General features: G+C 58.4%; 1 protein-coding gene across 2 annotated transcripts in view; it reads left to right on the plus strand.

Annotated features, from left to right (window-relative positions):
* The window catches only part of IL16 (interleukin 16), a 62,533-nt gene that overhangs the window by 42,029 nt on the left and 2,378 nt on the right, over positions 1-18,126 (plus strand). For both annotated transcript variants that reach the window (XM_069466541.1, XM_069466542.1), the window contains exons 10-16: positions 2,527-2,614; positions 4,541-5,007; positions 8,317-8,464; positions 10,556-11,651; positions 13,435-13,603; positions 14,190-14,291; positions 17,684-17,942. In XM_069466541.1, coding sequence (XP_069322642.1) covers positions 2,527-2,614; positions 4,541-5,007; positions 8,317-8,464; positions 10,556-11,651; positions 13,435-13,603; positions 14,190-14,291; positions 17,684-17,942 — 2,329 coding nt within the window. The remainder of the gene's footprint in view (positions 1-2,526; positions 2,615-4,540; positions 5,008-8,316; positions 8,465-10,555; positions 11,652-13,434; positions 13,604-14,189; positions 14,292-17,683; positions 17,943-18,126) is intronic.

Genomic DNA, 18,126 nt, shown 5'->3' on the forward strand with positions numbered 1-18,126 from the left:
TTCAAGCCCCAGTGTGTGCCGGGCACGTCTGCCAAAGACGTGACACCACAGCTGCGTTGAGTGGTGCAGCTCCCTGAAGTCAGTGTGGCTTTCCTCCGGGTTACAGATGAGGAAACTGAGGCTCAGGAAGGAAAAGGAACTTGCCTGGTGGCAGTGCCACTCAGAAGCTACGATTTAAACCCATTAAATCCTGTGCTCTTAACTCACTGACTCCTAAGCCAGAAAAAGTTGGGCGGAAAATGGGATGACGGGAAGACTGACACGTAGCTGGTGTGGTGAGACTCACACCCGGCCCCGTGCAGCCGCTGCACACGGAAGCCAAACTCACCAGGCACCGGGCACTTCCCACTCACGGTGAACATGCTTGGCCTAGATCTCTGGGCAGCAGGAGGAAAGGAAGGTCCTGACCAGTCCCTCAGTGGCCCTTGCCGCCCTTAGGACTGGGACGAAAGAGCAGAGCAGTGGGAGCCGGGGTGCGGGCGGGTGCGGGGGGCTGGCCCTGAGGAGCGAGCACTCTGGCTGGAGAGACGGACACGCACAGGGAGCCCACGGAGCTGAGGGCCTCGGGAGTGAGGGAGTCGGGGTCCCCGCTGCTCGGACAAGGGAGCCAGGCAGCCAGGACAGGCAGGGTTTGGAGCTGCGGAAAGGCCGGGGCACCGGGCAGGGGCGGCCCCGGGGCACAGGCAGCCGGTGGAGGGAAGACCGCGGGCTCAGCGTTGGGACACCTGGCTCACGCCCAGTCCCTGCTCTCGGACAGAGACCCTGGGTGATTCCTCTGACCTCTAGGGGTCTCTGGCTGGCAAATCCGTGTGGGGAAGCGGTCCCGCCTTACGGGACTGCTGGGACGGCAGTCTCCTCTGTCGAGAGTTTGCCATCTGCCAGGCATTGTGCCCAGCACTTTAATGGATTTATTATTTTCTTATTGAGTAAAATACACAACGTAAAATTGACCATCTTAACCATTTTTAAGTGTTCAGTTCAGTGGCGTTAAGGACAATCTCGTTGCTGTGCAGCCATTGCTCCCGTCCCTCCCCAGAAGTCTTCTCATCTTGCATTACTGAGCCCGGCACTCGTTACACTCCCTGCTTTCCCCTCCCCCCACCCCTGCCAACCACCGTCTCCTTCTGCCTCTTTGGTTTTCGAGGACTCTACGTGCCTCATGTAAGTGGAGCCGTAACATTGGTCCTTTTGCGACTGGCTTGTTTCACTTCGCATGTGCTCAGGGTTCATTCTGAGGTGTTGGAATCTCATTCCTCTCTAAGGCCAAACGCTAGTCCGTTGCATGCGTGTCTCCCACGTTCTGTCTCCAGTCGAGCGCGTGAGTCGCTTCTGCCTTTCGACTGCTGTGAGCAACGCCGCAATGAACACGGAGTGCAGATAACTCTTACAGACGCTGCTTTCTGTTCTTCTGGGGTTTACAGCCAGAAGTGGAATCGCTGGGTCATATGATAATTCCATTTTTAATTTTTGGGATCCTTCACACTATTTTCCATGGCAGCTGCACCGTTCTACTTCCCACCAACAGTGCACAAGGTTCCTGTTTCTCCAGACCCTTGTCCACACGTTATTTTCCTATTTTGTTGCCATCCTGGTGGGTGCGCAGTGGCATCTCGTTGTGGTTGTGATTTGCGTTTACCTGACGATGAGTGGTGCTGGGCATCTTCTCATGGGCTTCTTGGCCATTTGCATGTCTTCTTTGGGGAGGTGTCTATTCAAATCCAGTGCCCAGTTTTTAATGAGGTTAGATTTCGTTGCTGTTGCTGAGTCGCAGGAGTTCTTTATGTATTCTAGACCTTAACCCTTTATCAGATATGTGATTTGCAAATATTTTCTCCCATTCTGTGAATTGCCTTTTACTCTGTTGATTGTGTCCTTTGAGGCTCAGAATTTTTAAATTTTGACATAGTTCAATGTGTCTACTTTTTCTTTTGTTTCCTGTACTTTTGGTGTTAAATGATGTATTTGTTTTCAACTCTGTGCCCTCACTGTGAAGTGGGCTTTGTTGTTACCATTTTATGAAAGAAGAAACTGAGGCTTAGAAGGCTGAGTGGCTTGTCCAGGTGTTCACAACTGGGCAGAACACACGTCTGTTTGACTCACACTCCTCTAAAGTGGCAACGGCCCGTGAGGCACGACACAGGCAGTGTGACAGTCATCGTGGTGGTTGTGGCATTGCTGTGGACGGTGACGCCGCCGTGACGGCACTGCCAAGAGTGGAACAGCTCACAGAGGCAAAGTACCAGGTGGTGACTTCGCCTAGAGTTTTGCAGCCAGTGGTGGGGAGAAGGTTGGGGAGCTGAGAGAAGCCACCTTGGGAATTCCTTTGTTGACAGGCTTTGGACCTTACCTAGAAGAGCCATTGGTGTCCAGGGTGTCTCTGGAAGTAGAATTTCCCAGCTGTTTTTAGCGTAGTTTGGAAGGATAGAAGCTGGAATCCCAGGGCCTGGCTTGGGGGCTGGAACAGGCCCGGGAGCCTGGTGCATGAGTGTCCGCTGTTTGTTTGAGGAGGTGACTGACATTTTCTAGGTCTCTGAACAGCAGCTCAAAGAAGCCGTGGCCCAGGCCGTGGAGAACATCAAGTTTGGAAAGGAGAGGCATCAGTGGAGTCTGGAAGGTAAGAAACATGGCGAACTTTGACTTGAAATATCCTTGCCTTCCCAGAAAGCGTAGGATTTAGCCATTAGCTCACCTTCTACCCGAGGAATAGTAGGAACAGTCATTATAGACACACATGCTACGTAGACGAAGGTGGAAAGCTGGCAGCCACTGGCTAAGTTGACTCACAGTTTTGCTTTGTTTTGAAGACACAAGGTTTTTACAAGCATCTGAATTTGAATTGTTGGTGTGGAAAGTGCTCTCCCTGTGTTGCCCGCCATTGCGTCTGTGTGGTGCCAGGTGCCAGGCTCACACTGCCCTGCGGGCGTTGGAGCTGCAGCGCCTGGTCCGTGCACATGACACATAACGTGTCCTGAGTTCTTGCAGCGTCAGGCGCTGTGCTGGCTCATGCATTATTTCACACCTAATTATGATGCACCTTTCATAGGGAAGAGAGAGGCTCTCTTGCTCACAGCCACACCACTAGTGCACAGAGGGTCTGGGACGGGAGCCCCCTGGGCATGGCCAAGTCACCGTGGAACATCCAGATGACAGAACAACATGCAGCCGTTAGCACTGACACTGACATGGAGCTCAAATGACCTGGAAAACGTCCGGAGAAAAGAACAGAACATAGAATTTTATTCCACTGTGGTCGACTGTTTCTCCCCACACACCGTGCACACACGCTGGGGAAAACACGACAGAGACACGCATCACAGTCTGACAGTAGCTGTCTCTGGCTGACAGACAGGACCACAGGTGAATTTTCACTTTCACTCCTTCCTTCCTGTGGCTGAGTTTTCTCTAAGGAGGATGCATTACATTGTGACCAGAAAAAAGCCAAAGAGAACTTTTTCTTGAAAGAGAGTGTGAATTGGGAGCGTGGGTGGCCTGGGTCCTTTCCTAAGGTCTGAGGTGCCTGTCAAGGGGCCCCTGGCTCTCCCGGCCTCTCGAGAATGAGCTGGAATCTGAGCAAGAGACTAGGCCTCAATCTGCTCCCACCCTGGAGCTGGGTTTTAGGAAAGGGACGTCTCTGACAGGTACCAGAGGAGAGAAGGGCCTCGTGAGCATGTCGGGGCCCTAGAGCTGGCAGCTCCGGCAGGGAGCCCGGAAGGCTGGAGGGGAGGGAGAGAGAGGGAGGGACTGGGCTGAGAAATTGGTTCCTGCCCTTGCCTCATCCTCCGCTACAAAAACCTTTTGGTGTAAGGTTCCAGGTGCCTTCCCAGGTCGCTGCTCTCTTTGTTATGGAGCCTCAGAACCAGCACAGCGACCCTGGAATCATCACCCCTATTTTATAGGTGCAGACGGGAGTGTTGCGGGGGTCCCATTTGGCCTGCGCTGTGTCCATTAGGAAGGGTCCTGGGAGTCCGCACCTGCGGGAGGGCGGGGAGGAAGCTGGGCTGGGGCGGGGGAGGAGAGGAGCTGAGACTCACACCGAGAGCTTCCACCGGCCAAGCCCTGGAGCACCGCAGCCACCGTTGCCGGCACAGTTGCCCGAGTGGGCAGAAATGGCTGGGACTCTACGCCTGTCTCCATCAGCCCTGGAGACGGGCTGCCCTGGGCGAGGCGGCTCCCTGCAGCGGCCGCAGTCCCGGGAAGGGCCGGCAGCTGACAGCAGCTGCCGCCGGCGCTCCCCACAGCAGGGACACCAAGCCCCTCCTCAGTGGGTGATCTGGTGGCATAGCTCCAGACCTGTCGCCTGCAGGCTCAGAAAGGTTGGACGACTTTCCCAGCCCTGGGTCAGGATAGCCACGCCCAGACCCAGAGCGGCCCAGGTGGGAAGCGGACAGCGGAGTGCCTCGTGCTGCCCACAGCAGTGCCCGCACGGCCACAGGTCCCCACACGGCCACAGGTCCCCGCACGGCCACAGGTCCCCGCACGGCCACAGGCGTCTCTGTCTTCCACGCCCGGCACTGGAGGTTCACGTGTGCTTCCCACGCAGGTGTCAAAAGGCTGGAGAGCAGCTGGCATGGGCGGCCCACCCTGGAGAAGGAGCGAGAGAAGAACTCGGCGCCCCCACATCGCAGAGCCCAGAAGATCATGGTCCGCTCCAGCAGCGACAGCAGCTACGTGTCGGGGTCCCCGGGGGGCAGTCCTAGCAGTGGCGTCGCAGACCTGGACGGCGGCACCCACGGCCCCAGCCCGCCCCCGGGGCGGGAGCCAGGGCTGCTTCCCGCCACATCCCCCCGCCCCCCCCAGGAGAGCCCGCCCCTCCCCGAGAGCCGGCACGGCCACTCGCCACTGAGACTGAAGAAATCCTTCGAGATTTTGGTGCGAAAGCCCACGTCCTCCAAGCCCAAGCCTCCGCCCAGAAAATACTTCAAAAGTGACAGCGACCCTCAGAAGAGTCTGGAAGAGAGAGAGAACGCTCTATGCCCTTCTGGGCACGCCCTGCCCACCTGCGGCCAGGTAAGAGGAGTGTCCGCGTGTGCAGTGTTTCCTGCGCCACTCGCCACTGTCCCTGGGCATCGCTGCAGAGCGAGCAGGGCAGGGCGAAGGTTTCTCCTGTCGCGCCACGGGGACGCTGACGCTTAGGACTCAGTTGAGGACTGTGGCAAGGCAGCTTTGAAGGGTGGCGAATCCAGAACTAGTTTTGGTCCTGCCCGCTGGCTCCTGGGTTCCCATCCGTAACCGCTGGGATCCAAGGTTCCCTTGGGTCGTTTTCACACCCACCGAGGCGGAAAAGCACCCGCGCTCGCGGGGCCCTTCTGTGCCGCAACGGCAGTCTCTACGCAGGGACCTCCGGCCTCTGCTCGGGAGGACAGTTGCCTAAACAACTAAAAGGGGACGAGAGCCAGCCACCCTGTCCCTTCAGTGGGTGGAGTGGCGCGACTGTGACAAATGTGCTGTTTCTGCCCCCGTCAGCCGAGCCTCCCGCTTCCTTAAACCCGGCCCGTCTGAGTCTAAACGCGGCCACTGACGGGAAGCACCTCACGGAGCCCGAGGCAGCGTCCTCGCGGTGGCCGTTTCCTCCGTCACCCCAGACTCTCCGTCACCCCAGACTCCTGTCCTCAGCCCCTGCCCACCCTGCAGAGGGCCAGGCAGCTGCCGCAGCCGTCCCAGCCCGGGCGCTGTGCGGAGTGCTTCTGTGCACACCGTCTCTGTTCCTCCCGAGGAAGCTGATGGAGAGGGACCCCGTTACGCTAGGAGGGAGCTGAGACACCTGCCCAGGTTCACGGCGCTGGGGGCCACGGGTTCCCACTCGGGCAGGGCGTGGGCCTCTGGAAATCCCTAGAACCATCTGTACCCAGGTCCACAGAGGTCAGCAGGGGTGAGAGACCCAAGTGGCTGGGGAGGGAGGTGTTGAGTGGGAGGGAGAAGTGAGGGGAGGAAGCCAGGTTACGAGACAGGAAGCGCAGCTGCGGGTAGGGCAGGACCTGGCTGTGGCGCTCGGCCCCCACCTCCTCCTCTGTGCAAATGTTTCCTTTTCCTTCAGGCCCAGACGGCATCAGGCAGCTGCGGGAGGGCCTGGCCGTGCTCAGGGAGGCCAGCAGGGACGTCCCCAGGGCAGGGAGCTGTCCCAGGAGCAGCCCTCCTGCCTCCCCCCCCAGGGGCCCTGCCATGGGGGACAGTGACAGTTCTGCAGCTGCTCTCCTCTGTCCCCTGGGCTTTGTCCTCTCCCACCACCTCTCCACAAGGCACAACCGACACAGCACATCGCACGGGGCACTGGGGGGCGCAGAGAAAGGACGACAGCGCGAGGGAACGGGGGCGTTGGCTGGACGTCACTCGTCTCGTCTTGACACTTCCTCGACCTCCCTGGGGACGTCACACTGAGTGTTTTCCTCCTTGGCCCCAGTGTGCACTGTCTTCCTGTTTCTCTCCAGGGTCCCTTCCCAAGCTGCTATGGAAGACCCCCAAATCTTTCCCATCTACTCTAACTCGAGGGACTTTTGCAGCCAGAATGACCTTTGGGATATTGTCTTTAACAAAAAACTAATTCTTTCCCTTACAGAAAATCAGCTCAAACTATCACCTACGTTAAAAAACTGTCCTCTCTCTGCTAAGTCCACATCTCTGTCCCCCTCTGCTTCCTCCCTCTTCCTCCCTCACCCACCAAGCGCTGTGCCAGGAACACCAGTCAGAGAAGAATTTGTATGAAATCAAATCTATTTCAGGGGCTAATTTTGAAAACCTCCCATGAAGAGGATGTACCGTCGGATGTGTTGATTAAAAGACAAAACACATCTATGACTGTTGCAAGATGTGCAGCTGCTTTGACTTCTGTGGCAGGTTCCAAACGTGCCTGTCTGTGCAAGTGCTGAGGACTCGCGGATGGGGACAGACGTTGACTCACAGAGCTCCCGGCGGGATGCTCCCAGCTGAGTGCTCCCGGCTGAGTGCTCCCAGCTGAGTGCTCCCGGCTGGGTGAAATTAGGTTTCATTCACGTGTCGTTTCTCCCTTGTGGTGAGCGTCTTGGAGACCACCCGCCTCTTATTTTAAGCTTCCGATGCCGTGGCCTAGCCTTGCTTTTTCAAAGGACTAGCTCAAGATTTCCAGCAATTCCTCTGAGCTGCTTGATCTCTCAGTATTTCTGACGTGCTCGCCCAGAGCTCGGTTTGCAGCGGGGAGTGTGGGCTGAGCTGGTGCTCTGCAAACACACTCCTCACTTTCGCAGCCCTTTCCTTCCCGAAGAACTTTATTGTCTGCATCGATGTTAAATTTCAGGCCACGGACGCCTGCCATTTCTGTTTTAGTCCCAAATGATGCGTTTGTTCCTCCTTCCTTCCCACCTCCCTGGAGGGAAGCCTGCAGCCGGGTCAGTGGCCTGTTGCTACGTGACGCTGGAACGAACAGGACGCAGGGGCCACCGTGGCACGGCCAAGCGTTCCTCTTGCAGACAGTCAAATGTAGGGGGAGTCCCATTGATGACATCTGCCTCTCGTCCTTGTTTTCTGGTTGGGTCTCATGCTTGGCTGGTTTGTGTCTCCAGAACATTCTTCTTCTGCCTAGAAAATTCATACTCTTTGTGTAAGAGCCAGACAAAAAGCACTTCTCCAGCAAAGCCCTCTCCAGCCCTGGGACGGAGCGGGTCCCTCTGCGTCCCTCCAGCCCTGACCACACCGCAGTTGAGCTGTGCGAGGATCCCAGCTTGATGGGCGCCTTGCTCAGTGCCGGGCGCCTGGTCTCCCCGAGGCTGCCGTGGGAGGGTCCCCGAGACGGCATCCAGGCTCAGCAGGGAAACCAGTTCTGTGACAGATTAATGACGTCACCCCAGGTGCCACAGACGGGAGGGGTGGCAGGTGCTGGGTGCTCCTCATCCTTTGGGGCGCGCTTACCAGCTGCACTTGACAGTGACTGACAGGTGTTTCATCTGTTTGCCTTTAACGTGGGGAGCACTGGGCGGCGGTCTCTCTGCCGCCGTGTTTGTCTGCTGCCCGCTACCTGGGCAGGTAGTTCCCGGGATGCGGGTGTGACTGAGGCAGCGCCAGCCCCTTCCACACGTTCCTGTCCCAGGAGCCAGGATGTCCACGCGTGTCCACAGCACGAGCGCGTGTTCCGGACACGGGTTGTTGGAAGTCGGACGAGGCTCTGGGTGTGGGCGGCGCCGCCCTGCGGGACGCGCCGCCGAGGGAAGGGCCCTCCCTGCGGGGCTGCCGATGGGCTTCCCATCGAAGGCAGCTCGTCCGCTCTGAGTCCCAGGCGGAACGTGTCTCGCCTTCTCGCAGCTGGAGGCCACCGTTTTGACACGGTCTCGCTTCCTGTTTACACCACAGGAAGCCAGAGAGCTGCTGCCACTGCCGCCGCCACAGGAAGACACAGTGGGGACAGCCCCTCACGCCGCTGCAGGCTGCCTGGGACCGGTCGGCCCCCAGACCGCGTCCTCCACGGAGGGCGAGCCAGGCCGCAGAAGAGCCAGCCCAGGTAAGCTGCAGTCGAGGTCTTCCCGGAGAAAGGTCCAGGGACGAGGTGAGAGCGTGGCTGGCCGGGGGCCGGGCATCGACACGGCTGCTGGGCCCAGCTGGGAGAGTGGCCGGGAGTCCCAGGCGTGGGGCACAGCACTGGGCGCGTGCTGTCCAGGGTGGGAGCCTCCTGGCTGGATTGTGACGCTGCGGTGGTGGCCAGTCCAGATGGCCAGCTGGAGAGTGGCCCCCAGGAAGAGGTCCCAAGACACCCTATCCGGCCATCCCGGCAGCTGCCCCTAGGGTGCCCACGTTCAGTATTTCCAGGCCGAGAAAGCAGGGTCAAAAAAGCATGAATAGGCTTTTGTTGGTGGCCACCCCTCCACGAGGTGGACAGCAAGAGTGTGTCCACATGGCATGTCCGGCAAGGCGAAGACAGGACTATTTGTTGGCTTGCCAGAAAGAGCGTAAGATTTGGAGTTAGGAAATCGGGGGTCTGCCCATCATTAACCACAATTCTGGGCACGTACTTTGCTTTTCTGAGACTTAATTCACTCATCAGCAAGGTGCGGAGGGTCGCATAGAACCCCAACATGTGACTCATCAGCAAGCGTGCATTGCCCGGTGCCAGGTGCTGGGAGAGAGAGAAGGGGAGGGATGGCCCAGGTCCTGCCTCCGAGGAGCCCCTAACAGTGGCAGAGAAGCAAATGGGTCGGCTGCGAACCGTGTGCGTTTGAGGAGCACGACGGATCTGGCGTGTCTCACCCAGAGCAGGAGCCCTGTCCGTGGAGGCCCCCACCCACTCCCGGTCCCTTAGGCAATTCATTGCGGAACACGCCAGCAAGAGCCTCAAGGTTACACAGGCGGGGGCCTCGCAGCCCAGTCTGCAGAGTGCTTGCCCGTGCCACCTCTGCCTGCTGATCCTCACAGCAGCCGCTGCAGCCGAGCCGTTTACGGACATGGGGAGAGGCTGAGGGCTGCCGCAGTGGCCAGCGTCCTGCGGTCAGCAGTCACCACCCAGGCCTTGTGGCCCCGGGGGAGGGGTCCCTTTGATGTCATAACAGCCTCAGGCTCTGCATGGGGCAGACGTTCACACGAGGACAGGAGGGATCCGCGTCTGTAACCTGGGTGGCACTCCCGTGGCAGCCTGCCCCAGAGCACACACTCTCCCTGTCCCTGGGGAAGAGTCAGAGGGACAGTCGCTCCTGCTCATGCAGGGGGATGCGGGTTCCGTGCCGGCTGCTGGGAAAGGCCTGCGTGTGCCGCCGGCTGTGGGGGGGCTGGACCCGGCCGGGCGCGGGAGGTCCCGCCGGCACAGGCGGGTCGCACGCTGGCGTCCCAGCGCCCAGGCTGCATCCCAGGTGCACTCGATCAGAGCCGGGGGTGGGTGTCAGTGTTTCTAAGGCCCCCAGATCCCAGCGTGTGGCCAGGGTTGAGAACCTTGTCACGGAACTTCCTTCCACCTGCAGGCTTCTCGCCAGCTCTCTCGGGAGGAGACCCTGCTTTGCCGAGCGTGGCCTGTGTGCCGGGAGGGGGCAAACTCCCAGGCTTCCGGGCCAGGCAGAGGCGTGAATGTGAAATGGGGACCGTGAGAGGCAGCCAGGGGGGCGTGAAGGGCCGTGGGAAGCTGGGCCACCCGGGTGGTGCGCGCCCACCTTGCTTTTCAGTCACGTTGCCGGGCCAAACATGGCTGCCCATCCTGGCCTTTGTCTCAGAAGTTTAGAATGTAAGAGAATTGCTCGACTTCTACGTGTTTAATGAGTTATCTGGGAGGCTCCTTGTGCAGTGGAATTGCCACACACCTGGGTGGTGGGAGACGGGGGTCTCACCCTTCTTGAATCGCAAGACACCAGAGAGGGGGCAGGATGCTCTGACGCCCTTCAGCACTCGGACACGGGTGCCGTGACGCTGACCCACTTCCGGTTCTTCCGTCCTGCCTGTTGGCACGTCGGTCAAGTGTAGCACCGGGCGCTCACCCCTCCGGTGTCCCCCACTTCTGCTGCTCTCCTCCTCTGGAACCTTCTTGCTCTTCAGCTTTGACACTAGACTTGAGGAGGATGGAAACCCGAAGTAAGATGTAACTTGCAGCTTTGGCCTTGTTTCTGCTCTCCAGGGACCCACACGTCCCCGGGAAGACACCCCCTGCTCAAGAGGCAGGCTCAGATGGACTACAGCTTTGACGCCACAGCCGAAGACCCCTGGATTAGAATTTCCGACTGCATCAAAAACTTATTTAGCCCCATGATGAGCGAGAACCATGGCCACGTGCCGCTACAGCCCAGCGGCAGCCTGGGTGAAGAAGATGGGACGCGGGGCCACCCGGATGGGACCCCGCTGAAGCTCGACACGGCCAACGGTGCTCCCAAAGTTCACAAGCCGGCAGACAGCAGTGCTGGGAAGAAGGGGCCCCCTGTGGCCCCCAAGCCAGCCTGGTTTCGCCAAAGCCTGAAGGGCTTGAGGAGTCGTGCTCCAGACCCGCAAAGGCAGCCCGAGGCGGCCTTGTCCACCCAGCCGACGCCCGCCCCCAGGGAGCCGCCAGGGCTGCGCGCGCAGGCCAGCTCCTCCATCAGGCAGAGAATCAGCTCCTTCGAGACCTTCGGCTCCGCTCGGCTGCCCGACAAAGGAGCCCAGAGACGCAGCCTCCAGCCCTGCCCCGGGGAGGCAGTGAAGGCTCCCGGCAGGCAGGACGGAGGGCGGTTTTCTGGCTTCCTGGGGCGGGGGGCCACCCCCACTCCTGAGCGCCCGCAGCCTGAGTGCGAGCCGCTGCCCCGGGGGTCCCCTGCAGCCTCCGAGCCCGGAGACCCGGGTGTGCCTGAGTCCCCTCCCCCGGGGCCGCAGCCCAGCCAGAAAGCCGTGCCCTGTGACCCGGCCCCGGACCCTCCCTTGAGGCTGTTGTCAGCCCCGCTGGAGGACACCCGCGCCCCCGTCCTCAAGATGCCCAGCCAGCGTGCGCGGAGCTTCCCCCTGACCCGGTCCCACTCCTGCGAGACACGGCCGCTGGATGAGGAGACCAGCAAACTCTACTCCATCAGCAGCCGAGTGTCGTCCGCCGTCATGAAGTCCCTGCTGTGCCTTCCCTCTGCCGTCTCCTGCGGCCAGACGCCCTGTGGCCCCAGGGAGGGGGCGTCTCCCAGGCCGCCGGCCCACGAGGACTCTGCTGCCAACGGTTCTGCTGAAACTGCGGCCTCGGACACGGGGTTCTCGCTCAAGTGAGTGTCTCTGCCTGGTGTTTCTGTGCGTCTCACCTGTCTTTACTGTGTAGCTGTTCATGTCATTATTTACAGCTTCCCAGAGCCAATGGTTAAGGGTTGTTCCTCCTCTTACGTGTGTGCACGTTTCTGCAGAGTGGTGCGTGTGTGTGTGTGTGTGTGTGTGCAGAGTGGGGTGTGTGTGTGTCTGCAGAGTGGTGCGTGTGCGTGTGTGTGCAGAGTGGTGCGTGTGTGTGTGTGTGTGCAGAGTGGTGTGTGTGTGTGTGTGTCTGCAAAGTGGTGCGTGTGCGTGTGTGTGCAGAGTGGTGCGTGTGTGTGTGTCTGCAGAGTGGTGCGTGTGTGTGTGTCTGCAGAGTTGTATGCGTGTGTGTGTGTGTCTGCAGAGTGGTGTGTGTGTATGTGTCTGCAGAGTGGTGCGTGTGCGTGTGTGTGCAGAGTGGTGTGTGTGTGTGTGTGTGTGTCTGCAGAGTGGTGCGTGTGTGTATGTCTGCAGAGTGGTGTGCGTGTGTGTATGTCTGCAGAGTGGTGCGTGTGTGTGTGTCTGCAGAGTTGTGCGCGTGTGTGTGTCTGCAGAGTGGTGCGTGTGCAGAGTGGTGCGTGTGTGTCTGCAGAGTGGTGCATGTGTGTCTGCAGAGTGGTGCGTGTGCATGTGTGTGTATCTGCAGAGTGGTGCGTGCGTGTGTGTGTGTGTATCTGCAGAGTGGTGTGCGTGTGTGTGTGTGTGTCTGCAGAGTGGTGCGTGTGTATCTGCAGAGTGGTGTGCGTGTGTGTGTGTCTGCAGAGTGGTGCGTGTGTGTGTATCTGCAGAGTGGTGTGCGTGTGTGTGTGTGTGTCTGCAGAGTGGTGCGTGTGTGTGTGTGTGTCTGCAGAGTGGTGCGTGTGTGTGTGTGTGTATGTGTCCCCGCAGGTGCCACTCCGCTGCCTTCTGTGTGTCTTTTTTAAGAGACAGGGTCTCGCTCTGTCACCCAGGCTGGACAGCAGTGGCGCCATCATAGCTCACTGCAGCCTTGAATTTCTGGACTCAGGTGAGGGTCCTGCCTCAGCCTCCTGAGTAGCTGGGACTACAGGAGTGGTGCCACCACCCCCAGCTACTCTTTTAAACTTTTTGTAGAGACAGAGTCTTGCTATGTTGTCAAGGCTGGTCTTGAACGCCTGGCCTTAAGTGATCCTTCCCCCTCGGACTCTCTGCCTTCTGTATTAAGGAGGAGTTTTCACATCTGGTTGCAGGAGGGGTCGGAGGTGGGGACGGGACTGGCCCCTGGGGAGTCACCCCTGGGGAGTTGGAGGGCCGACGGTACAGTCTGAGATGTCTCCGGTTACTCAGAAAGGCCAGAGTGACCAGACTTTCCCTTGGGAATTCTCACCGGTGCCCAAAGGGATTCACTTGCGTTCTGCACGTGGGCCCGGCCCCTGGCCGAGTCGTGGTGCTGGGACCTAGTCCCAGCTCCGACACACACACTCACTAGCAGCAGGTCCCTTCCGGCTCACAGTGTCCTCTCAGCTGGCACTAGGAGGTGGACGAGACCTGGGCTGGCGGAGGTGCCCGGGGGGCTTCCGCTGGAGGGTGGGGCTTGGTTTTCCCTCTGTGATCAGAGCAGCTCTGCCTGTTCTGTGCTGCGGGGGGGCGGGTGAGGGGGTGGTGGTGCCAGTGCCCCCGCCGACGTGTTGGGCAGATAACAGGGCACGTGAGTGCTCAGCGCCGGCCGGTGCAGCAGTCCTGCGATGCGTTACCTTTACCCACACGGTTGTTCACACCGCGCCCGCCCGGTTTCTCCCCGCAAAGCCTCTCCGAGCTGAGGGAGTACACGGAGGGTCTCACTGAGCCCAAGGAAGCCGATGGCGGGGACCACAGCCCCCCGCAGCCCGGCCAGTCGGTCATCTCCCTGCTGAGCTCCGAGGAATTGAAAAAACTTATCGAGGAAGTGAAGGTTCTGGACGAGGCAACATTAAAGGTAGGTTTCCTCCGTAAGCATTTACGGCCACCGGGGGCTCACTGTGGCTGTGCGGTCACCTCTCCTGGGCCGGGGGAGGCAGCTCGGGCAGCCCCATGTCCACGGGGCCTTGGGAAGGCGCCGGCCGCCAGACCCAGGTCGTGTCCCTCCCGCGGTGGTGGGACTCTCATCACTGGCCACAGGAAGACCTTTCTTGAAGGAGCTTTTTAGCGTTTAAAGCACTCTCAGGACACTGACTCCTTGCATCCTTCTGACCATTTGTAAACAATAAAGGTGAGGCCCAAGGTCGCAGAGCCTTAGGTTTTCTGTCTCCAAGTTTAAGTTCAGTGCCGTTTCCATGTCCCGGGGCTGCCGGCCTGGGGTGAGTCTCTGGGGACGCTGCATGGGAGCCCGTCCTAGACAGTGCAGGGGAGGAGAGCTCTGCCCCGGGGCTGTCATTGTTTCTGCTGCACACCTAGGGGCGACCGACCCCAGGGCCCCCGCCCCGCAGTCCAGTCACTCTGAAAGTCTCACTTCCCGTGTGCTGTCTGAGCGCGGCCGGAGATGTGTGAGCAGAGCGTTTTTAATGCTCGCGTTTTCTCTGCAGCAATTGGACAGCATCCACGTCACCATCCTGCACAAGGAGGAGGGTGCCGGCCTCGGGTTCAGCTTGGCAGGAGGCGCGGACCTGGAAAACAAGGTGGTCACGGTGAGTGGCTCCATAGGCACGTCCGAGCCAGAGGAGGTGGCTCCGGGGGACGCACCTGACGGGAAGGGGCCTGGCACTGGGCAGGGGTTGGGACAGGATCTCAGAGGGGAGCCACCAGCCCCGTCCTTTCCCAGGAGCAGAGGGTGGTTATCTACGTGACCCCATATTCAACTCATCACGATCCTCAACACACTGACTGCCACGTGAGTTGCATTTAACTCAGGCTGGTTTTTTTTTTTTTTTTTTTTTTTGAGACAGAGTCTCACTCTGTTGCCCAGGCTAGAGTGAGTGCCATGGCGTCAGCCTAGCTCACAGCAACCTCAAACTCCTGAGCTCAAGGGATCCTCCTGTCTCAGCCTCCCGAGTAGTTGGGACTACAGACATGCACCACCATGCCCGGCTAATTTTTTCTATATATATATTTTTAGCTGTCCATATAATTTCTTTCTATTTTTAGTAGAGACGGGGTCTCACTCTTGCTCAGGCTGGTCTCGAACTCCTGAGCTCAAACGATCCGCCCACCTCGGCCTCCCAGAGTGCTAGGATTACAGGCGTGAGCCACCGCGCCCGGCCTCAGGCTGGTTTTGACCCCGGGGCCTTGTGAAGCAAAACCGTGAAGTCAGTTTGTGCAAATCTGACTTGTTCATGTTCTTATTGCTATAATTAATATTGACAATTTAAGTCTAAAAATGTGGATTGTGCTGCATGTAACTCACACACAGAAAACAATAAAAACACATTAGAAAAGATAGTTTTAATAAAACACATGGCCCTGGGGAAAAGTATTTTTTTTCTTAGCGTGGCAGTCCATGTGTTAATGAAGATCTCTGCAAACCTAAAACAACTTTAACACATCAAAAGAAACCTGAATCATTTGTGGAGCTTTAAAAAAATTACAGCTCTCTCAGCTTCACACCAGAACTTTGGATTCCAAATTTTTTTTGAGGTTGAAGCCCTAATGCTTGCATTTTTTAAGGTGCTGGGGGATATTTAAAAAGTTCAAACCCAGTTTTATTCAATGTCATGTCTCTTCCTTTGGAGATACAGACCAGTGGTCTGCTGGTCACTGAGACGTAGACAAGAGTGACTTGTGACTTGTGAGCACAGGGACAGCTCTGCGAGGCAGGACTGACGCCTGGCGGTCGGCGCCCTGCAGCGCAGCCGGACAGAGGGGAGCTGGGAGGGCTGGGCCTGGCCTGGAGGTGCTTTCCTGGTTTTGCCCCTTGCACTGGGAGAATGTCACCCTGGACAACTGGCGAGCTGACCCGATGGCTGGTTGAGAGGGACGAAGCCCCACACTGCAGAGAAGAAACGATCACTGAACCTGTTCACAGACCACTGAACACAGTGCGCAGCCTGGGCTTCCGTGCCCACGGTCCCGCCCCGTCCACTCAGCGCCGCCCAGGGCGGGGCCGGCGGGGGACAGTAGACCCGAGTCAGGAGCACCTGCCCCTGTGGGCCCCTCACTCTGGCTCAGCCAGTCTGAGCAGCTGTCCCTGGCCCAGGTGGCCCGGCTGCTCCGTCTCCCGAGGCCGAGTGCGTTGTTGTCACCATGTCTGTGCTGTCTCAGCGCGCGCTTTGTGTGGGCCGTGCTGGGCTCATTTGAATTTCCTTGCCCCGCTGAAAACAAATCCTCCGGTTCCAAGTGTCGGCACTAAATGTGCCATACCCCCTTGCAGTGGTGACTTGGCACAACCCCTGTTGGTCACTTCAGGGTCTCTCATGTGTCCACAGTGACTTCCCCGATTTCTCTTTAAGCTCTCTACCGCAGCAGAAGCACATAAAGCCAGTGTTTCTGCCGCTGAACACATGGCTGAGGGCTGGAACAGTGTTGCTGACGGTGGCGGTTCACCTCCGGCCCGAACGGAAGGGAAGAGAGCTCGCCTGTGGGAAGAGCCGGGGTCTTTCCCTCTGCGCTGAGCAGCGAGTTCTCGCCAGAGCATCTGGCCGGCCTCCCCGCGACCCTGTCGCCACTGAGCCACCAGCACAAAGCAGGACATGTGGGCTGAGCACACGCATAAAAACTTCCTCTTTCTTCTGTGTTTGAGCGTTTCTCGCCCGTTCCAGGTTCACGAAAAGGGAACTATGTAGGGGCCCTGCCCGTGGCCACGTGCCCTGCCGGGCACTCAGGAACTGCGGTCGAAATTCACTTCCCCACACCTTGGGTTGAAAAATTGGCAGCATTTACACTTCTCTTATAGAGGAGGGCCCTGCGGTTCCGAAAGGAGCTTCTGCTCTATGCCTGGGTCTCACAGCCCGGCATTCTAACCACCTCTGAGCACACCGAGTTTTTCTACCACCAAAGCAGTGCAGAGAAACAAAGAGCCTTGTTCACGTCGTAAAAGCAAAACAACGTGCAGCACATTTTAGTGGCTGCCCATGCCTGCTTTCATTCAATCCTCTTAATTATAATTTACCCCAGTAAGGAGGCTGAAGCAAAGACATGAGATCTTTTGTTTTCATCCCACATATCTTACAGAAAAGGGATCAGGGAGGAGCTTTAAAAATGTCTAGACTGAGGCTGGGCACAGTGGCTCACACTTGTAATCCCAGCTACTCAGGAGGCCAGGGTGGGAGGATCGCTTGAGCCCAAGAGTTCAAGACCAGCCTGGGCAACATAGCAAGACCCTGTCTCTATAAAATATTTTAAAAATTAGTCAGGCGTGGTGGTGCCTATAGTCCCAGCTATTTGGAAGGCTGAGGCAGGAGGATGGCTTGGGCCTGGGAGTTCGAGGCTGCAGTGAGCTATGATGATGCCACTGCACTCTAGTCTGGGCAACAGAGAGGGACCCTGTCTCTAAATAAAATGAAAATTAAAAAATGATAAAAATTTCCAGACTGGCATTTCTCAAGATACGTTCTGCAGAAAATGGGACCTGAGGATTTCTCCATGAGCAAAGAGTCCCCTGGGGACACTCCTGGGGGTCCCTGTGTTAATTCTGCTGTTCTCAGAGCCGCCATGCAAATTCGCATTGCAGCGTCTCGGATGCCTTTTTACAAAGTAGACATTTTCAGAGTTTTAGTTTGACCCGGTATTCCCCAGGTTTCTTTGATCTTGGAAACTTTTTCTTACACGGCACCCACTGATAGGCCGTGGGACCAATCAGTGCTTCAGGAAAACTACCGTGAGAAATGCACGACTCTGCCCGGGAGGGTGGGACTCCGCCTGGGCGCGGTGCTGGGGGGCGCGGGGGCTTGTCTGCCGTCATTTGGCGTCTCTGCGTCGGGAAGAAAAGGAGGGAGTCTGGCCCCTGTGGCCGCAGCTCCGGTCTGGGACACGGTCGGTTTCCATTTTCTTTGGCCTGAAATCCTCAGGGGTGACTGCTCCGGCCCCTGCCCAGCGAGAGTGTGGGTGTGACTTGGGGGGTCCTGACTTGGTTTTCTTTGCGCAGGTTCACAGGGTGTTTCTAAACGGCTTGGCCTCGCAGGAGGGGACCATCCAGAAGGGCAACGAGGTGCTTTCCATCAACGGCAAGTCCCTCAAAGGGGCCACGCACAACGACGCCCTGGCCATCCTTCGGCAAGCCCGAGACCCGAGGCAAGCTGTGATTGTCACGAGGAAGCCGGCCCTGGAGGCCACGCCGGACCTGAACTCCTCCACTGACTCTGCGGCCTCGGCCTCCGCAGCCAGCGACGTGTCTGTAGAATCTGGTAAGTTCTCCCAGCTCGGCGGAAGGCCCGTGGGCCACATCACCCGTGGCCATACGGGGCCATCCCTGGTGGGCTGCTTGGTCATTTGCGCCCCAAGAGCGTGCGGCCTGCCTAGTTTGCCGCGAGACGTGTGTCTGCGTGTGTTTGTGCACGTGCACAAGCGCGGCGGGCGGCAGCCGCAGGC

The sequence above is a fragment of the Eulemur rufifrons genome, chromosome 3 (assembly GCF_041146395.1).
Source record: "Eulemur rufifrons isolate Redbay chromosome 3, OSU_ERuf_1, whole genome shotgun sequence".
Classification (NCBI taxonomy): domain Eukaryota; kingdom Metazoa; phylum Chordata; class Mammalia; order Primates; family Lemuridae; genus Eulemur; species Eulemur rufifrons.